At 49.2% G+C, this 19,015-nt stretch overlaps 1 protein-coding gene across 4 annotated transcripts in view; it reads left to right on the top strand.

Annotated features, from left to right (window-relative positions):
• The window catches only part of MICALL2 (MICAL like 2), a 462,536-nt gene that overhangs the window by 45,886 nt on the left and 397,635 nt on the right, over nt 1–19,015 (top strand). For 2 of the 4 annotated variants that reach the window (XM_083711476.1, XM_083711475.1), the window contains exons 16-17: nt 2,303–2,349; nt 4,307–4,788. In XM_083711476.1, coding sequence (XP_083567602.1) covers nt 2,303–2,349; nt 4,307–4,386 — 127 coding nt within the window. In that variant the 3' untranslated portion in view covers nt 4,387–4,788. Of the gene's footprint in view, nt 1–2,302; nt 2,350–4,306; nt 5,814–19,015 lie in introns of those variants that run through there. The other 2 variants (XM_083711474.1, XM_083711477.1) reach the window with 2 other exon arrangements.

Genomic DNA, 19,015 nt, shown 5'->3' with positions numbered 1-19,015 from the left:
TTCCCCACCCAGCATTTCTCAGCTTCTGCCTTCTGAACTACGTCCCTCTGCAAACCACTCTTCCAAATCTATACTGCCCTCCTGCTCCTGGGAAGATTCTGGATCCTGACCAGGGCGAGGGGGAGGCTCCCACCTTTCTTCCTCGGTGCTGCCCTCCTCCGCACGGTCCCCGACATCAACGTCTTTGTAAGGAATGAAGGGGATGACCATCAGATTTGCAGATGGCCCCAAACTGAGAGGGATAGCTAATACTGCAGAAGACAGAATCAGAATTCCAAAAGGCTGTAACAAATTACAGAATGGGAATCACGGTGATCGGCGCTGGGTCATCCGTGTTCTGCAACGTAACCGTATGCAAAGTGTGCAAACCGTATGCAAAGAATGCATGGCTTGGTTTGCATAATCTGTGCTGGCTGCAGAAACCGACTTTTATTGGCACAGAAAAGTTGTTGACTTAAGGACAGGTGGGGCAGTGGAATAATAATAATAATAATAATAATAATAATAATAATAATAATAATAATAATAATATTTGTACCCCGCCCATCTGGCTGGGTTTCCCCAGCCACTCTGGGCGGCTTCCACAGAGACAAAAAATACACTAAAATGTCACACATTAAAAACTTCCCTGAACAGGGCTGCCTTAAAATGTCTTCTGAATGGCAGGTAGTTGTTTATCACTTTGACATCTGGTGGGAGGGTGTTCCACAGGGTGGGGGCCACTACCGAGAAGGCCCTCTGCCTGGTTCCCTGTAGCTTTGCTTCTCTCAATGAGGGAACTGCCAGAAGGCCCTCAGAGCTGGACCTCAGAATGATGGGGGTGGAGATGCTCCTTCAGGTATACTGGGCTGAAGCAGTTTAGGGCTTTTAAGGTCAGCACCAACACTTTGAATTGTGCTTGGAAACGTACTGGGAGCCAGTGTAGGTCTTTCAAGACCGGTGTTATGTGGTCTCGGCGGCTGCTCCCAGTCACCAGTCTAGCTGTCGCATTCTGGATTAGTTGTAGAAGAAGACCCCTGGAGGGGCACTGCCAGTCACTGAAGACAGACCTGAGCTAGATATGGCCCCAGGACTCAGTGCAAGTCATCTTGCAGTCCTGAGGGAGATACCTCCCCACATGTAAGAAGGCAGGAACTGAACTCGGGGCCTTTGACATGCAAAGGTGATGCTCTGCTGCTGAACTCGGACCCCTCCCATCCTCTCCAGTCTTGGCATTTCAGGGCTCTGTCGGTTCCTCCCTTCCCTGTGTAGGAGTGGAAAAGGCTGCAAAGTTGGGCTGGCTGCCTCTTCTTTCCGTTTTTGCCTCCCTGTTCCTGGTTTTCCTGTTTCTCAAGAGGAAGCCCCTTCAGGAAAAGGAGGCAGGACTTCTTAATAGAGGGCCCTGCGTTGAGGAAGCCCTCTTTGGCCTCAGCGTTTTCTGAGAACGGCCAACAAGCTCCCACGGTGGGTCTTTACTGGCTCCTTCTGCCAATCGAGGTTCATAGGGTCCGGCTCCTTGGCAAGCCTTTTGGAGTAATTAGGAACCGTCTTAGTTTCTGGCTGCTGTTTCTTTGTCGGTCCAGGTCTTTTCGCTCCAAGCTCTGAAAGGACTTGCTGACTAGGCAGGTGGGGAAGAGACTGCATTGCCAGCCTGGTATTTCTCTCCCCTGCTGCCCCCCAACCCCCCAAAAAAACTTTCTGTGAACCAAATCAAAACTTTGCTGAGTTAAACCGAAGGGCTTGCTTCAATTGAAAAAGGCTTGCAAATGAGTGTCAGGGCGGAGGCGAGGGTCCCTGCTGGGTCTCTGCTTGAGTCTCTGCTCGCCTCTTTGGACGAATGAGCAGAACAGGAACTCATGCATGATGACAATGGGCAGCCTCCTCTGGGAAACAAATCATCCTCCGATAGAAGAATGATCTGATCATTTGCGCCACAGAGACATGGCAGAATTAGCCAGTCCCAGCAACAGTTGATTGCAAAGAGGCACGACTGCTGTAGGGAATCATGCAGAGAGGCGGTAGACAACCTCCTCTTTGCCCCCTGCCTCCTTGATTAGTTTTTTGAGGAGATGGCTTCCTTGATAGAAACGGGGGAGAGGGGAGGAGCTGAAAGGGTAGAATGCGCTCTGCTCCTTTGAAAGGTAGGGTCTGGCTTGGCTGAGCTGAGCCAAGGGTCATACCTGACCTTTATGAAGCCAAGAGTCCTCATCTCTCTAAGTTGCATAGTTCAGTGCGCTGTTCTCCATAGCGTTCCAGCTGCTGAAACATCTGGAGTGCATTCTCTCCCCTCCCCGCTTTCAACTGTCTGTCTTTCCTTCCTCAGGGAAATTGAAGAAGATGAAGTGATAGCGGCCATGATCCAGAAGCTTGGTAAGCCTGATCTGCGATATTTTTTTGGGGGGGAGGGGGGAAGCCTCGTCCTTGGATAAGACCAGATGTGCTGGGTCAGATCTGGACCACATTCACAACACACATTTAAAGCAATATCAATCAGTCATTTTATCTGCATGCTGCCTTTCCAAAGTTCAAACCATGCTCAAGGAGCAGCTTACAACATATATACATGGTACACAGCCTGCTTAAACAATCTCCACATAAATCGTGAGATCCAAAAGAAAGATGCAAAAACTTCCTGCAACAACTTCTCCGTAGCAATACAGTGGTGCCTCGCAAGACGAAATTAATCCGTTCCGTGAGGCTCTTCGTATAGCGGTTTTTTCGTCTTGCGAAGCAAGCCCATTGACAGTTTAGCGGATTAGCGCTATTAGCGGTTTAGCGGCTTTTAGCGGATCAGCTGATAAGCGGCTTAGCGGCTTAGGGAAAGGGGGGAAAGGGGAAAAACCCGCAGGAACTCGCAAGACATTTTCGTCTTGTGAAGCAAGCCCATAGGGAAATTCGTTTTGCGAAGCGCCTCCAAAACGGAAAACCCTTTTGTCTAGCGGGTTTTCTGTCTTGCGAGGCGTTCGTCTTGCGGGGCACCACTGTACAGTGGATGCTCGGGTGGCAGACATGATCCATGCAGGAGGCATGTTCGCAACCCGCAGCGGATGCGCGGGTTGGGATTCGACGCTTTTGCACATGCGCAAAGCGAGATTTAGCACTTCTACGCATGTGCGATCGCCAAAACCCGGAAGTAACCCGTTCCTATACTTCCGGGTTTGGGCGCGTCCGTAAACATGCAACCTGAAGCGTCTGTAATCCGAGGTATGACTGTAATCTGTTTGGCAGCCTCAGGTTTTGCAGCTGGAGTCAATCCGGGCCGTAGGAGGAAACTAGAGCAATAGAAGCCCAGATGGTGTTCTCCATGTGGTGGTGTTGGCCTCCAACTCCCATCAGCCCCCAGCCAGGGATGACGGGAGTTGTAGCAGGCGCCATGCAGCCCAGCGGCGTAGCGTGGGTTGTCAGCACCCGGGGCAAGGCAAGTAATTTGCGGCCCTAACCTCTAACCTGCCGCCACTGCCAGCTTCTTATTGCTGCTGCCTGGGCTGGGGTATTTACGGTAAGGTAGCCATGGCGGCGGCGGGTCCGTGTCAGGTGATCTGAGGTGAGTTGCCGCGGGCGCTGCCACCCAAACGACGCCACTTGCCCGGTGGAGGAGGGCAGAGAGGCAAGGAAAATGCAACATGGCCCAGCAGCTGCAGCAGCGGAGGCGGCGGCGGGGCTGTGAGGAGGGGCTGCCTGGCGCGCCCTCCGTGGCCCTGACGCACGGGGACCGCGGCGAGCGCTGAGAGCCGCTGCCTGCTGGACGACTTCAGCCCAGACGCGCGCACAGCTCGTCGGTTCTGCGAGAAATGGGGCTCTGCTACAGCCTGCACCCGAGGCTTTTCGGCGACTCCGCAGGCAGCGAGTGAGCCCCCCCAGATGTTGCGCCCGGTGCGGCCGGCCCCGCCCTGCACCCCCACACTACGCCACTGATGCAGCCTGTCCCTCCCATAGATAACAACCTTCCTGGTCTGAGGAGTCAAGTGATCTTGGGAATCCAGTCTTGAGTCCTTTCCTGCATTTACACTCCATAATCTATCACACCCCTTGATCGCAACCACATCTGCACTCTTGTTCAGTTATGCAAAGGTGTGTACAGTGGTACCTCAGGTTAAGAACTTAATTTGTTCTGGAGGTCCGTTCTTAACTTGAAACTGTTCTTAACCCGAAGCACCACTTTAGCTAATGGGCCTCCTGCTGCCGCCATGCCACCATCATGCAATTTCTGTTCTCATCCTGAAGCAAAGTTCTTAACCCGAGGTACTATTTCTGGGTTAGGGGAGTCTGTAACCTGAAGCGTCTGTAACCCGAGGTACCACTGTATTGTTTTTATCGCCCTCTGTAGATGTGCCCCGTAACACCCAGGAAAGCGAAAAGAAGAAAACGAAATTCGGCTTATTCCATATGTTGAAGATAAAGAACTAGGCAGAAGAGTGAAGTATCTTTGGAGAGACGGAGAGTCCGTTTGCTGTTGGTGATGGAGTAGCCATTCCGTTTCTGTTTTCTGCTTTAGGAGAGTAAAAGCCAGTTGGCCAAAAAAAGGAAAGAAAGAAGAAAAAAGGAAGCTGAAGAATCGAACAAGGGGTTTATTCAAAACCTGGAAAGTGGACAGTCAGGGATGGAGTGTCCCTGGTCCAGATCCGCAAACTGAACAGGCCTTGAAAGCCAAGTTGATGGACTCATTGGCATCATTTGGAGAGCAAATGTGATCATTGGCTGGTATTTCTCTGTACACTAGTCTGTCTTGAGAATCCTAGTCCAGCCTAGGGCAATTCAGGAACTCTGTTTAGGACCAGTTTCTCCCTCCTCTGCTACCAAGAGAGTACAGTGGTGCCTTGGTTCTCAATCTTAATCCGTTCCGGAAGTCCGTTCCAAAACCAAAGCATTCCAAAACCAAGGCGCACTTTCCCAAAAAAAGTAATGCAGAATGGATTAATCCGTTCCAGACTTTTAAAAACAACCCCTAAACCAGCAATTTAACATGAATTTTACTATCTAACGAGACTATTGATTCATAAAATGAAAGCAATAAACAATGTACTGCAGTCACACAATCAATCAATCAATATCAGTAGCTGAAATGGGTTCCACACAGTCACAAAACAAAAAAGCCGCAAAAACGAAAACCCTAATAAATAGCAAAAACAGACAGACCTCAGTGCGCCACTCAAAACGGAAGCGTGGCACTCAATTTGGAAGCGTAACACTCAAAATGGAGCACATTCGGCTTCCAAACTAAGTTTGCAAACTGGAGCACTTACTTCTGGGTTTGCAGTGTTTGAGTTCCAAGTTGTTTGAGTACCAAGGCGTTTGAGAACCAAGGTACCGCTGTAATTGGGCATGGATGTAGAGCTGCCAGAAGCCTTGTGGCTCCCCCAAAGAATTCTGGGAAGTGTAGTTTGTTAAGGGTGCCGAAGGCTCTTAGGAGGCCCCTATTCCCCTCTCAGGGCTACAATCAACAGGATTGCAAAACCACTCTGAGCCAGGTTCACACCACACATTAAAGCACTATCTTACCTCTTTAAACAGCCGTGGCTTCCCCTGAAGGATTATGGGAGCTGTGGGTTTGTTGAGGGGCGCTGAGAGTTCTTAGGAGCCCTCCCCCCGCACGCTACATTTCCCAGAGTGGTTCAGCAACGGTCACCATACATTTAAAACACTGTCATAGACCCTTAAATATTTAAGCTTCCCCTAAAGAAATCTGGGCATTGTAGTTTGTTCAGGATGCTGGGATCCCTTCCCAGAACTACAATTCCAAGATTTCCCTGGGAAGAGGGAGACACTCTGGGAATCGTAGCTCTGGGAGTGGCAGTGCCAGATTTACGTATAAGCTAAACAAGCTATAGCTTAGGGCCTCCCAGTCTCTTGGGCACCCCGAAAAAATTAAAGGAAAAAAAAACACCTGGATGTACATTTCCAAAATATAAGATAAAAAACAGTTAAAATAAAACCGACATACAGTAACAGTGTTTTGTGTTGTGTAGGCTCCTATGATGTAAGTAATAGCAGCCTGCTAGCCTGCTCCCTAAAGTATCACTGGTTTGCACCTGTCTATATATAGGGTGCCTACATTCTGCATGGACTGGCTGCATGGCCACATGTGCAAATGGCTTGAGATACCTATTAAAAGTAAAGGTCCAGTTGCGGACGACTCTGGGGTTGTGCGCTCTTCTTACTCTGTAGGCCAAGGGAGCTGGCGTTTGCCCGCAGACAGTTTTTCCGGATCATGTGGCCAGCATGACTAAGCCGCTTCTGGCGAACCAGAGTAGCTCACGGAAACGCTGTTTACCTTCCCGCCCGAGTGGTACCTATTTATCTACTTGCACTTGACGTGCTTTCAAACTGCTAGGTTGGCAGGAGCAGGGACCGAGCAACGGGAGCTCACCCCGTCGCGGGGATTCGAACTGCCGACCTTCTGATCGGCAGGCCCTAGGCTTTGTGGTTTAGACCGCAGCGCCATCTGTGTCCCATAAGATACCTGTTAGGTCCATAAATTACCATATAGCATATATTCAAGACAAAAAACAGTGGTGATTTGTTGTTGACAAAGGACAGCTGGACATATAAAAGACCCCATTACCTTCAGTAGCTTAGGGCCACATCAAACCTAAATCCGGCCCTAGGGAGGGGAATAGAAGCCTCCTGACAGCTCTTGGCACCCGCAGCAAACCACGCAGTTTCCAAAATTCCGGGGGGGGGGGTGAGCCTTGGCTGTTTTTAACACGCTGTCCTTATGCCAGACCCCTTCATGTGTCAAGCAGAGAGGAGGGTGGCTTTAACTGGGGGGGGGGCGCTGCTGAATTGGGCTTGGCTATGCATACCAGGCGCAGAGCACCCATATAGAAACAGCTCCCCCCACCCCACCAGTTAGAACGGGAAGGGGGCCTGCTTGTTGGACTAGATGACCTTTGGTGTCCCTTTCAATTCCACAATTCTGTGATTCTGTGTGTGGAGAGACCAACTGGCTGCAAACATTTCCTTCTAACCACTAGGTGGCAGCGCAGCTCTCAGCAAGCTGGTTTGCCCAAAGCATCACGGACCAGTTGACTTTTCCTTCTTTTCAAAATAAACCTCAGGAAGTTGTATTAAAGACAGAAGGGAGGGGTGGGGAAAACAAATAAGGGAAATTTGTTCTTTTCATATATATATATATATATATATATATATATATATATGAACGACAACATCCAAACATGCACGCCCGTGTAGCTAGCCGGTTGCTCCCGCAATGGGCTTCCCTTTTGCACTTGTTTGTATTAAATCGAGAATGATTTAAACGGTGCCGGTTTATATAACGTGGCTTTGCTTTGGTGGCTCGGGGGAAGAAATGGCCTTTTCCCTCATCTGAATTTCACCTGGTGTTTATATTGGCAGCCAAGGGAGAGGACTTTGGGCAAGTAAATAATATTAATAAAAAAGGGGACAGGCGGGTGTTGTTGTTTTTTTAAAGTGGGGGACCTTTGATTGTTCCTCTTTCTTTTTAAAAAGTAAGTCTGTGGCCAGTTCAGGTCTGCTGGTGGGGATGATGCTCTCATAATCCAGTTAAATATTTTGAATAGGACCACGTAGCATTTTTCATGGGAGTGCCTGCTAAGGTTTCCCCTGCCTATTCTTAGCTACAGGATCCTTCTCAAGACCAGGAGTTTGCAGATCTATTTCCATTTTTTTAAAAAAAATTTTTGTGAGGTGGGTTGGGAATTGTGCAGAGTTAATTCTCAAAGGCCTATGAAGGGCTCCCATCTCCTTTTGACACCATGCCTTTAAAGTGTTGTGGGACCATTTCAAACAGTCATGTCTCCCCCCGCCCCAGAGAATTCTCCATCAAATTTGTGCATACAGAAATTGGGAGGATCATTTCAACCCATTTCTCTGGGAAAGATTGTCCCAACGGTTTCTGAAATACTTGATTGTCACTTACAGATAGGTAGCCGTGTTGGTCTGCCATAGTCAAAACAAAACAAAAATCCTTCCAGTAGCACCTTAAAGACCAACTAAGTTAGTTCTTGGTATACCAAGAACTAACTTAGTTGGTCTTTAAGGTGCTACTGGAAGGAATTTTTTTTGTTTTGATTGTCACTTGTACAACTTGCGTACAGTGAGATTACCCGAGCACCCCCCACTCAGCTCTCTTACTGACACACACACACACACCAAAACCAAAAGTCAGTTGCCCTGTTGTTATCTTTTCATTCAGCAGCCTAACAGCCCATGGATAGAAGCTGTTCTTTACCCCTTTGGAGTGACTAATCATGCTTCTATATCTTCTGCCTGAGGGCAGGAGATCAAGAAAGTGCCGGCCAGGGTGTGAATCATCCCTGAGAATTTTCCTCACTCTCCTGAGGCAACGTTCTTCTGCAGTGTCATCCAGCGGATTCACGGGACAGCCCATAATATCTGGGGAGTGGGGCTCACCATTTGCAGAAGCAGAGCTTCTCCCCCTGCAAAAAAGGGTTTGGGGTTTTTTTTTGTGCCATAGCTGCAAGGAGGGTCAGAAATTGTTGACTGCCCAACTGCACTTTTGCAACTGGATGGAACCATGGTGGAGTGGGTGGGAGTTGGAACGGTGGATATACCATAAAAACAGACAATAATATTCAGAAGAGATTCTGCAAAGTGGCCTTAATCTTTGACAGGCATAGGCAACCTCGGCCCTTCAGATGTTTTGGGACTACAAATCCCATGTTCCCTAGCTAACAGTGGTCAGGGATGATGGGAATTGTAGTCCCAAAACATCTGGAGGGCCATGGTTGCCTATGCCTGTTCTTTGAGGTGAGACAAAGAGAAACCTGACATTTTCTCAGAAAAACAACTTTGGGGAAATTTTGACTTGGCAATAATATGATTTATTTGGGACTATTTAATGCCCCACCTCTCCGCCGCACACACAAGCCTTTAAAAAGCCCTGGGAATTGATTGCAAAGCCCTCCAACATTTCTCCAGTGAAAATAGGGATATCCGGCGCTATTTTTCTAGAAAAAGAGGTTCTGGAGCTCACCTTGTTCTCTTATGATGGCAATGGTGCTCACCTGAGAGCTGCTGGAACTGAGTTCTGGTGAGTTCTAGCTGGGGGGAAAAGCCCCAGGGATGTCCAATTCCATACCCTCCAACATTTCTCCAATGAAAATAGAAATGTCCTAAGGAAAAGCAAGGAGTTTTCTTGGCAGGGATACTGGAGTGGCTTGCCGGAGGTCACTGGTCCAATCACTTCCTGGCTGATAGAAGGGGAATAAATAGAGGCAGTGAGAGATTTTACTTTCTTGGGCTCCATGATCACTGCAGATGGTGACAGCAGCCACGAAATTAAAAGACGCCTGCTTCTTGGGAGAAAAGCAATGACAAACCTAGACAGCATCTTAAAAAGCAGAGACATCACCTTGCCGACAAAGGTCCGTATAGTTAAAGCTATGGTTTTCCCAGTAGTGATGTATGGAAGTGAAAGCTGGACCATCAAGAAGGCTGATCGCCGAAGAATTGATGCTTTTGAATTCTGGTGCTGGAGGAGACTCTTGAGAGTCCCATGGACTGCAAGAAGATCAAACCTCTCCATTCTGAAGGAAATCAGCCCTGAGTGCTCACTGGAAGGACAGATCGTGAAGCTGAGGCTCCAATACTTTGGCCACCTCATGAGAAGAGAAGACTCCCTGGAAAAGCCCCTGATGTTGAGAAAGATGGAGGGCCCAAGGAGAAGGGAACGACGTCGGACGAGATGGTGGGACAGTGTTCTCGAAGCTACCAACATGAGTCTGACCAAACTGCAGGAGGCAGTGGAAGATGGAAGTGCCTGGCGTGCTCTGGTCCATGGGGTCACGAAGAGTCGGACTCAACTAAATGACTAAACAACAACAAAGGAAAAGCAGGACATTCTGGGATCAGATCAGGAAACTGGGATGGCTTCTTAAATCTGGGACTGTCCCTGGAAAATAGGGTCTGGGCAGCCCAGGCAGCCATGTTGGGAGATGGGGATCCAACTGTGAGATAGACCCAACCAGAAGAGTTTGCTAGGGCTATGTGCTCAGGCCTTGGCACATCAAGAGATGACATGGGGCATCATCTATGTGGTTGGCACATAACACAAAGCCTCCAGATTGGCCAGGCCTTGCAGGATCAGACCAAGGGCCCATCTAGTCCAGCATCCTGTTCTCACAGTGGCCAACCAGATGCCCATTGTGGGAAGCCAGCCAGCAAGACCTGGGTGCAATAATGCTGTCCACACTTGGGAATCCCGGCAACTTGTATTCAGAAGCATAGCAGAGGAAGAACACTGAGCCATCACAGCTTTTGATAGTCTTCTCCAGGCTAAGAGTGTTCTTTGCTGTCTCCACCCTGCAATGAAGTAGAGAAGCAGAAATGCAACTTGGCCAATGAGCAAAGGCATTTGTCCTGGCGAGGTTGTGGCAGGAGAAGGCCTTGATCCGCTGCGCGATGCTCCTGGGAAGTTTCGCAGACCCTCCAGACAACAGCCCAGGACTGACGTGAGTCTGAAACTGACAAGGCTTAACTGGGCGTCTCATCTTGAAACTCCCGATTTCTGGGCCGGTTGGAGGAGCTTACTGGATGCATATCAAAGCCTTCACGCAAATTGTGGCGGCGTGATGGAGGTCTAGAGTGAAAGTGATAAGACCCATATCAAGGGAATAACTTAATTAACCGGTCTTGATCAAAGAACTGCATGGATTCAATAGCCCAGTTTCGAGAGCTAAATGAGGACATTTAAAGAAACTCTACTTGACTGCATTATCAATTTTCCTGGCCAAAGAGCTTTGAAGTAGAATTAAGCAGGGACAGGAAATTGTCCCCCCCCCACCCCAGCTTCATCGGCTGCCAAGTGGCTCTGTGTTTCACTAGCAAAGGGATACTTGAGATCATCAGAAGCGCAGTTCAATGGGCAAACAGATTGCATGCGCAGCCTCACCGAGATAGACCACGAAAGCCAGGAGTCTCTTATCATCGTTTGTCACCAAAGAGAACCAACGTTTATAGCAAGCCATCCACCTGGGCACCTGGGAAAGTCATATGCGCTCATCCCAGGCGAGTTGCTAATTGCAAGGGGGCATTGGAACCAGAGTTGGCAGGATTCATGGATTCAGAAGGATCAGTCCTTGGCAAATCCAGAGACAGACACTTGGTCTGGCAAGCTTAGTATTGCCTGCATGCATTGTTTCAGGGCTGCATGGAGACACCAGAAGCTGAATCTGGGATCTTTGGCAAATGGAGCATGTGGTCTGCCACTGAGCTAGGAAAGGATCTCCGGCTGCAGGACTTGGAAAGATGGGCGACTCTGGGGTTGCGGTGCTCACCTCGCTTTCAGGCCGAGGGAGCCGGCGTTTGTCCACAGACAGCTTTCCGGGTCATGTGGCCAGCATGGCTAAACAACCTCTGGTGCAACAGAACACCGTGATGGAAACCAGAGCGCACAGAAACACTGTTTTCCTTCCTGCCACAGAAGTACCTGTTTATCTACTTGCACTTTGACGTGCTTTCGAACTGCTAGGCTGGCAGGAGTTGGGACAGAGCAACGGGAGCTCACCCCACAGTGGGGATTTGAACCGCTGACCTTCTGATCGGCAAGCCCAAGAGGCTCAGTGGTTTAGATCACAGGGCCACCCGCGTCCCTACTTGGAAAGAGACTTGCTATTTAAGTAGACCAGCCTTCTTCGGCCTAATGCTATTGACCTGATGTTGTGGAGCTCCAACTTTCACCAGGTCAGGGATGATGGGACTTGTAGTCCAAAACTTCAAGAGGGCCCGAAACTGGGGAAGGCTGGAAGAGGGAGTTCTGAGTTAGCTAGACGAATTATCTGACTCGGCTGGAAGTAGCATCCTTTGCACAAATGGTGGGACCCTATTTCGTTGCTTCCTAAGCTGTATGTTCTTGGACCTATTAATTGCTCATCAGCATTTTCCACATCATCTCAGCAGCTGAGCTTGGGGGTCTAGGCGAGGGGCTCATGTTAATCACCTGAAACCAGAGCTAAGCAGAACCAACGAAAATGGAAGTTTGCAAAATCTGCAGGTTGCCTTTTCGTCGCACAGCACATCGTTAAACTATGGATCCCACTCACCCAAGAGGCAGCGATGGCCGCCAATCTAGATGGCTTTAAAAGAGGATTTGACAAATTCATAGAAGAGAGGAATATCAAGGTCTACTAAGCATGATAGCTAGACTGCCTGAGCTGCTAGAAACCACAAAAGAGGAGAGTGTGCTTTTGCTATATTTATTTATTCATTCTGCGAACCGCCCCGAGACCCCCTGGTATAGGGCGGTATATACATTCAATAAATAATAAATAATAATCTGATTGGCCACTGTGAGGACAGGGTGTTGGACTGGACAGGTCATTGGCCTGACCCAGAGTGTGATGGCCTGGGACTTGGGCTCGGACTCAGAACCAGAGGAGACTCAGTCCGCACCGGATCCTTTGCCTCAGACGACATCTGAACCAAGAATGGGCCTGATTCTGAAGAGCCCCAGTCTGCACAGGTTCCCCTGCAACAAGCACCAGCTGGGCCGAGTCAGGGGCCTGAGCCTGCCCTGGCTCCAGATGCGGGGATGACCTCGTTGCCTCCAGCTGGCCCATCACTTACAGCTGCTCCACTACCGGTTTGGTTAGGGGAGGCTGAGGCGGCCTCGGGGTCTAGTAACCCACCGACGTCTCCCAAGCTGCAGAGACTCAGGTTGGAAAGAAGAAGAGACCTGAGTTCTTGCAGGAGGGGTGCTCGCCTTCGGGCAAAACAGGGAGGTGAGTCACCGGAGGATGAGGACCGGCCGTTACCTCGACAAAGATAAAAGGCTGTCGGACCCCGCCCCAGGTTGCGGGAACAACGCTGCTGTTTGCTAGAACCTGCCTGAGACCCTGTGCCTGATCCTGCCTGGTTTCCTGCCTCGTGTCCTGCCTTGGCCCTGTTGGACTGTCTCCTCGTGGAACCCTTGGATTCAGGACCAGACTTGGACCACGTTGCTTGGGTTAACCCCTGGGCCCAGCACACAGGTTCTCCTTATGTTCTTATGTTCTGGCCTAGCCTGCAGATCTCTCCCTGTGCTGCCCTTTAATCTGACATATTCCAAACCATCGTCTGGGCTCCCGCAGATGATCCATGGCTAGGATTTCGAAACCAGACGCGCAGCCGTACCTCCCCGTCCTTCTGCAACGGTTGAACTTGCAGTTTCCGTTGGAGAGTGAAAGGGTCAGGGGGCATCTCTCCCTCTCTCCCCACCCCACCCCCCAAGTTGTATTTTCCTGCTGCCATTCTGAAGGTGATAATATAATTCACGTCGGAAGAGTTAGTGGGCTGAAAATGAATTGGTGGAATCAATCCAGAGGGTATAAATGAATTAGCATGTAAATGAGGACACTTGCTCTACATACTTTCATATCGCCTGCAGCTGTAAATAATTCCAGGGATGGAATCAAACACTGCAAACAACTTCATTTTGATGCTCTCCTCCCCCTCCCTCCCATCCTCTCCATCTTCCACTCTGGAGGACTTGCAGCTGCAGGCACTGGATTCTACCTTCCGTGAGGGTGGGGGAGGCTGGCAGAGAGATGCGTCTCATGTGGATTAAAGGGGGATCCGTTTCTCGCATTTTCCCATATCCCCCTTCCTGCCTGATCACACTTTCTTTTCTTTTTTTTACAAAATGGGCCTGCTAATCATTTGGGTTTTTATTTTTGTTTCTTTTTTGCATTCCTGTTTAGCACACGTACAGTGGTACCTCGGGTTAAGAACTTAATTCGTTTCGGGGGTCTGTTCTTAACCTGAAACTACGCTTAACCTGAGGTACCACTTTAGCTAGTGGGGCCTCCCGCTGCCGCCGCGCGATTTCGGTTCTCATCCTGAAGCAAAGTTCTTAACCTGAGGTACTATTTCTGGGTTAGCGGAGTCTGTAACCTGAAGTGTTGTAATCCAAGGTAAAGGTAAAGGGACCCCTGACCATTAGGTCCAGTCGTGACCAACTCTGGGGTTGTGGCACTCATCTCGCTTTACTGGCTGAGGGAGCCGGCATACAGTTTCCGGGTCATGTGGCCAGCATGACTAAGCCGCTTCTGGAGAACCAGAGCAGCGCACAGAAACGCCGTTTACCTTCCCACCAGAGCAGTACCTATTGATCTACTTGCACTTTGACGTGCTTTCGAACTGCTAGGTTGGCAGGAGCAGGGACCGAGCAACGGGAGCTCACCCCATCACGAGGATTCAAACCGCTGACCTGATCGGCGAGTCCTAGGCTCTGTGGTTTAACCCACAGCGCCACCTGCATCCCTACGTAACCCAAGGTATCACTGTATTAAGTCATCCAAACGGATCAGGGGAGTGTCTTGCTAGCAACCCAGTCAGATGGGCAGGGTAAAAATAATAAAATGATGATGATGATGATGATGATGATTATTTATTATTACCCTAGGCAGTGATCATAATCTCCCCCTGAAGTGTGGAAATCCTTTAGACATAGATGGGTGAGTATCTAAGAACTGCCATTTGCACAGGGTTACAGTATCTGGTGGTTAATTTCTAAAGCAGGAGTGATGAACCTGTAGCCCCACAGATACGTATTTTTATTTGTAAAAATATTTTATTACCATGATTCATTTTTTAAAAAAGGAGAGTGGTGCACAATTTTATGCACATACAATCAGTACTTTTCCCCGCAGGGGTACGCATACCCCTAAACATATTGTGAATCTATGTTTGGCCTCATTGTGGGGCAGTATTTCAATATGTGTAGGAAAATGAGAGTACCCCTAAACTTTTATTTTTTTTAAGAAAAACAGCACTGCATACAATGAAAACAATATAAAAATGTTAAAATCAGAAATCAGCTAGCTATTTTGCTAAGATGCATTCCTCTTGCCTGCGTAGGCCTGATGGAATAGAAAAGTTTTTGGCAGGCATTTAAAAGTTAAAGCAGCACATTCTGAATCTCTCTTGGCAGAGCATTCCCCAAGATGGAAGGGCCGGTTCCTTGTTGTTCTCAAATGAGCCTCGCCGACTCGGGAATGACCAGTGGTGTTCCTGTGGGTTATCTCAGTGATCAAGCTGAAATAGAAGGGTTCCTACAATTCTGTGGGGATGCGGGTGGCGCTGTGGGTAAAAGCCTCAGTGCCCTAGGGCTTGCCGATTGAAAGGTCGGCGGTTTGAATCCCCGCGGCGGGGTGCGCTCCCGTTGCTCGGTCCCAGCGCCTGCCAACCTAGCAGTTCGAAAGCACCCCCGGGTGCAAGTAGATAAATAGGGACCGCTTACTGGCGGGAAGGTAAACGGCGTTTCCGTGTGCTGCGCTGGCTCGCCAGATGCAGCTTTGTCACGCTGGCCACGTGACCTGGAAGTGTCTCCGGACAGCGCTGGCCCCCGGCCTCTTAAGTGAGATGGGCGCACAACCCTAGAGTCTGTCAAGACTGGCCCGTACGGGCAGGGGTACCTTACAATTCTGTGGTTCTAAGTTGTTCTGTTTGGCCAACTTCCATAAGCCCCAGCCAGCATGACTAACAGGAAGGATGATGGGAGGTGTAGTCTAATAGCATCTAGAGAGCCACAGATTCCCCATCCCTGATATAAAGAGGTGGTGGAATACAAGGTTGCTTATGAGCTACACCCTTTGAATGGCCCATCCTGCCACCTATGCCAATTTTGTGATTGGGGGCGGAGGTGAGACATTGCATAGGCTTACAGATAAAGGTAAAGGGACCCCTGACCATTAGGTCCAGTTGTGACCGACTTTGGGGTTGCGGCGCTCATCTTGCTTTACTGACCGAGGGAGCCGGCGTACAGCTTCCGGGTCAGGTGGCCAGCATGACTAAGCCGCTTCTGGTGAACCAGAGCAGCACACGGAAACGCCGTTTACCTTCCTGCCAGAGCAGTACCTATTTATCTACTTGCACTTTGATGTGCTTTCGAACTGCTAGGTTGGCAGAAGCTGGGACTGAACAACGGGAGCTCACTCCGTTGTGGGGATTCGAACCGCCAACCTTCTGATCGACAAGTCCTAGGCTCTGTGGTTTAACCCACAGCGCCACCCGTATTACAGGTACAGTCTCCTTTATTATTACACCGTATTCTCCTGCGTGGAGCCTTGGCACAAATGTATGCGATGATGACTATGAGCATATGAAGGTACCTTACTCTGAGCCAGGCCATTGAGGAACCCTCTGCATGCCAGGCACAAGAGCAATGATCCCTCTTGTTTATTTGGGCTGTGGATGCAGTGAGGAAGAATCTGAAGAGACCAGCTTGGAGCAAGAAGACATCTAAGACCTGGTAGCAAGCTGCTTTTATGAGCATCCGGTATCTCTTGCTTGGACTACTGCAACGCGCTCTACGTGGTGCTCCCTTTGAAGGTGACCCGGAAACTACAACTAATCCAGAATGCGGCAGCTAGACTGGTGACTGGGGGCGGCCGCTGAGAACACATAACACCGATCTTGAAAGACCAACACTGGCTACCAGCACGTTTCTGAGCACAATTCAAAGTGTTGGTGCTGACCTTGAAAGCCCTAAATGGCCTAAGTCCAGTATACCTGAAGGAGCGTCTCCACCCCCATTGTTCTGCCCAGACACTGAGGTCCAGTGCCGAGGGCCTTCTGGCGGTTCCCTCCCTGCGAGAAACCAAGTTAAAGGGAACCAGGCAAAGGGCCTTCTCGGTGGCGCTGCCCGCCCTGTGGAACACCCTCCCACCAGATGTCAAAGAGAACAACAACTACCAGACTTTTAGAAGAGATCTGAAGGCAGCCCTGTTTGGGGAAGCTTTTAATGTTTAATAGACTATTGTATTTTAATATTCTGTTGGGCGGGGTATAAATAATAATAATAATAATAATAATAATAATAATAATAATAATTATAGCAGCACAGTAGTAGATGGGGAGGAAAGAGAGGCAAGAGCTTCAGGACCCAGGACAGCTCCAAGTTTGCATAGACGTTGTTCCAGCAAGAGATGGAAGTCAACCAAGCCTTTGTAACCTGAGGCAGGTCCAGTGACTGTCTAAGTCCTGCCCTTATGTTGAGAGCGGACAGGAGCCTGAAGGAGCAGCCCACTGTCCTGAATTTTTACTCTTATTTGACACTCAATAGTCTCTAGCTGTGTCTCTTCAGGGCTGGAGTTGTAGGGAAGATGATGCCTCCTTAATCCATATAGAGAAACCAGCCAGACTGGCAGCTGAATCTTACTTCAACACTGGTGACTGAGGAGTCACTGGTGACTGAAGGTTGCAAAACAGGCCACACAATACCCTCAGTCCTTTCCTCCACCGCCACAGTGTTCCTCAGCATCTACAGCCTGAGAAAGGTGCCTCACCTTGTCTAATGGTAGTGCTGGCCCCGGGGAGGGGGAAATAAACAAACCAAGCAGGAGAGCTTATGGTTTGTTGAACAAGCCTATGGCTTCTTCGCATCGTGTGCAAATGAAACTAGGTATGAGCATTTGCGAGGGGCTCATGTTTCCCTTTTGAGGATGCCCCACCTGACTCAAAGTACGGGAGCAGATAGGCCCTGACGCCTGCTGGAGGTTTGATTCCGAATACTCACAACCGTCTCCCCTCAACTGCCCTTCCTTTCCACTCTCCTCCATCTTGGCTTTCTCACTTTGACACTGACGGATTGTTGTCTTGCCTCCTTCATCAGGCCGGCGTTTTGGGTTCCACGCAAACTCGATCTCCCAGGTGGACTGGAATCGCTGATTAAGACAGATTGAGTCGAAGCGAGTCCATTAAATTGTTAATAAAGGATATTACACCCCTGCCTTAATCGCCAGCGAGGCTGACACCTTATAAAAGTACATTAGGGCCTAATCCAATTGCCAGCCCCGCTATCCGAGGCGCCTCCTCCCCGCCCCAAATTGAAATTATATCATATTCCTCATTTCTTAAATTAAAAAGCTAAAACCTTTTAGTTTGTTCTCATATGCTTGTGTAAAACTTAATCAGAGGCTTTAACAACGTTGTTCACCCCTCCCCAAGATGGGCCATTTCAGCTCTCATTTATTTACAAGGGAGAAGTTCCTGGTAGGCGAAGTGATTCAATTTGCGGGCGGATACATCAAGCACTTAAGGATTTCGCCCGGGATTGATTGATTATTTATCGTGTTATCTTGCCTGAAGACGTCTGATATGGCTTTCCTCTTGCTATCTCTTTTTCCACCTAATGCTCGGCTTCTTCATAGTTTTCTCCCTGCCAAGCGCTCCGAGGCCTTTTTTCTTCTCTGTGACAGAAGGAAAAAGCTGTCGGGAAACCCAGCATTCCTCAGCCCGTGTGGGAACGGAGACCCTGGCCTGCCATAGCACATCAGTTTAATGACAGAGCGCATTGGCTGCATCCCTGGCAGTTTGAGGCACAGGGATGCTATTCCGTATTTATGTGTTGAATTTACAGCCCACTTTTTCCCTGCAAGGAGTGTACGTGTCTCTCCCATGCTCCTCATTTTGTCCCCAAAACAACCCTGTGAGGTAGGCCCGTTGCATATCCTGAGGCGCCAGGTGAAAAAGTGTCTCTTCAACAAGGAAGGCATTTGGTTTTCTGACGTTCTATGACTTCTTAAATGTGTTTGTTTTGCTTTTGTTTTACAGTGGTACCTCGGGTTACATACGCTTCAGGTTACATACGCTTCAGGTTACATACGCTTCAGGTTACAGATGAGAACAGAAATCGCATGGCGGCAGCAGGAGGCCCCATTAGCTAAAGTGGTACCTCAGGTTAAGAACAGTTTCAGGTTAAGAATGGACCTCCGGAACGAATTAAGTACTTAACCCGAGGTACCACTGTATTATGTATTTTGTGCTCTCCTTTTGTGAGAACTTCGGATGAAGGGCAGTGTGCAGATTTAATAAAGAATAAGAATAAGAATAGGTTAGGCCAAGAGGCAGTGACTGCTTTCAAGCTCACTTACATGGCTGAGTGTGAGATTCAAACCCTGATCTCCAGGGTACTACTCTGACAATCTAACCACTGCACCAAGCTGTCTCTCAAGATGACCATAAGAAGGCCACTAGGCTCTCTCTCATAGGGATGGGGAAAACTGTGGACCTCTGGATCTTTGTGGACTCCAGCTCCCATCACCCCTGACCATTG

The sequence above is a fragment of the Podarcis gaigeae genome, assembly GCF_964106915.1.
Source record: "Podarcis gaigeae genome assembly, chromosome: 14".
Classification (NCBI taxonomy): Eukaryota; Metazoa; Chordata; class Lepidosauria; order Squamata; family Lacertidae; genus Podarcis; species Podarcis gaigeae.
This window is presented reverse-complemented; position numbering and strand designations above follow the sequence as displayed.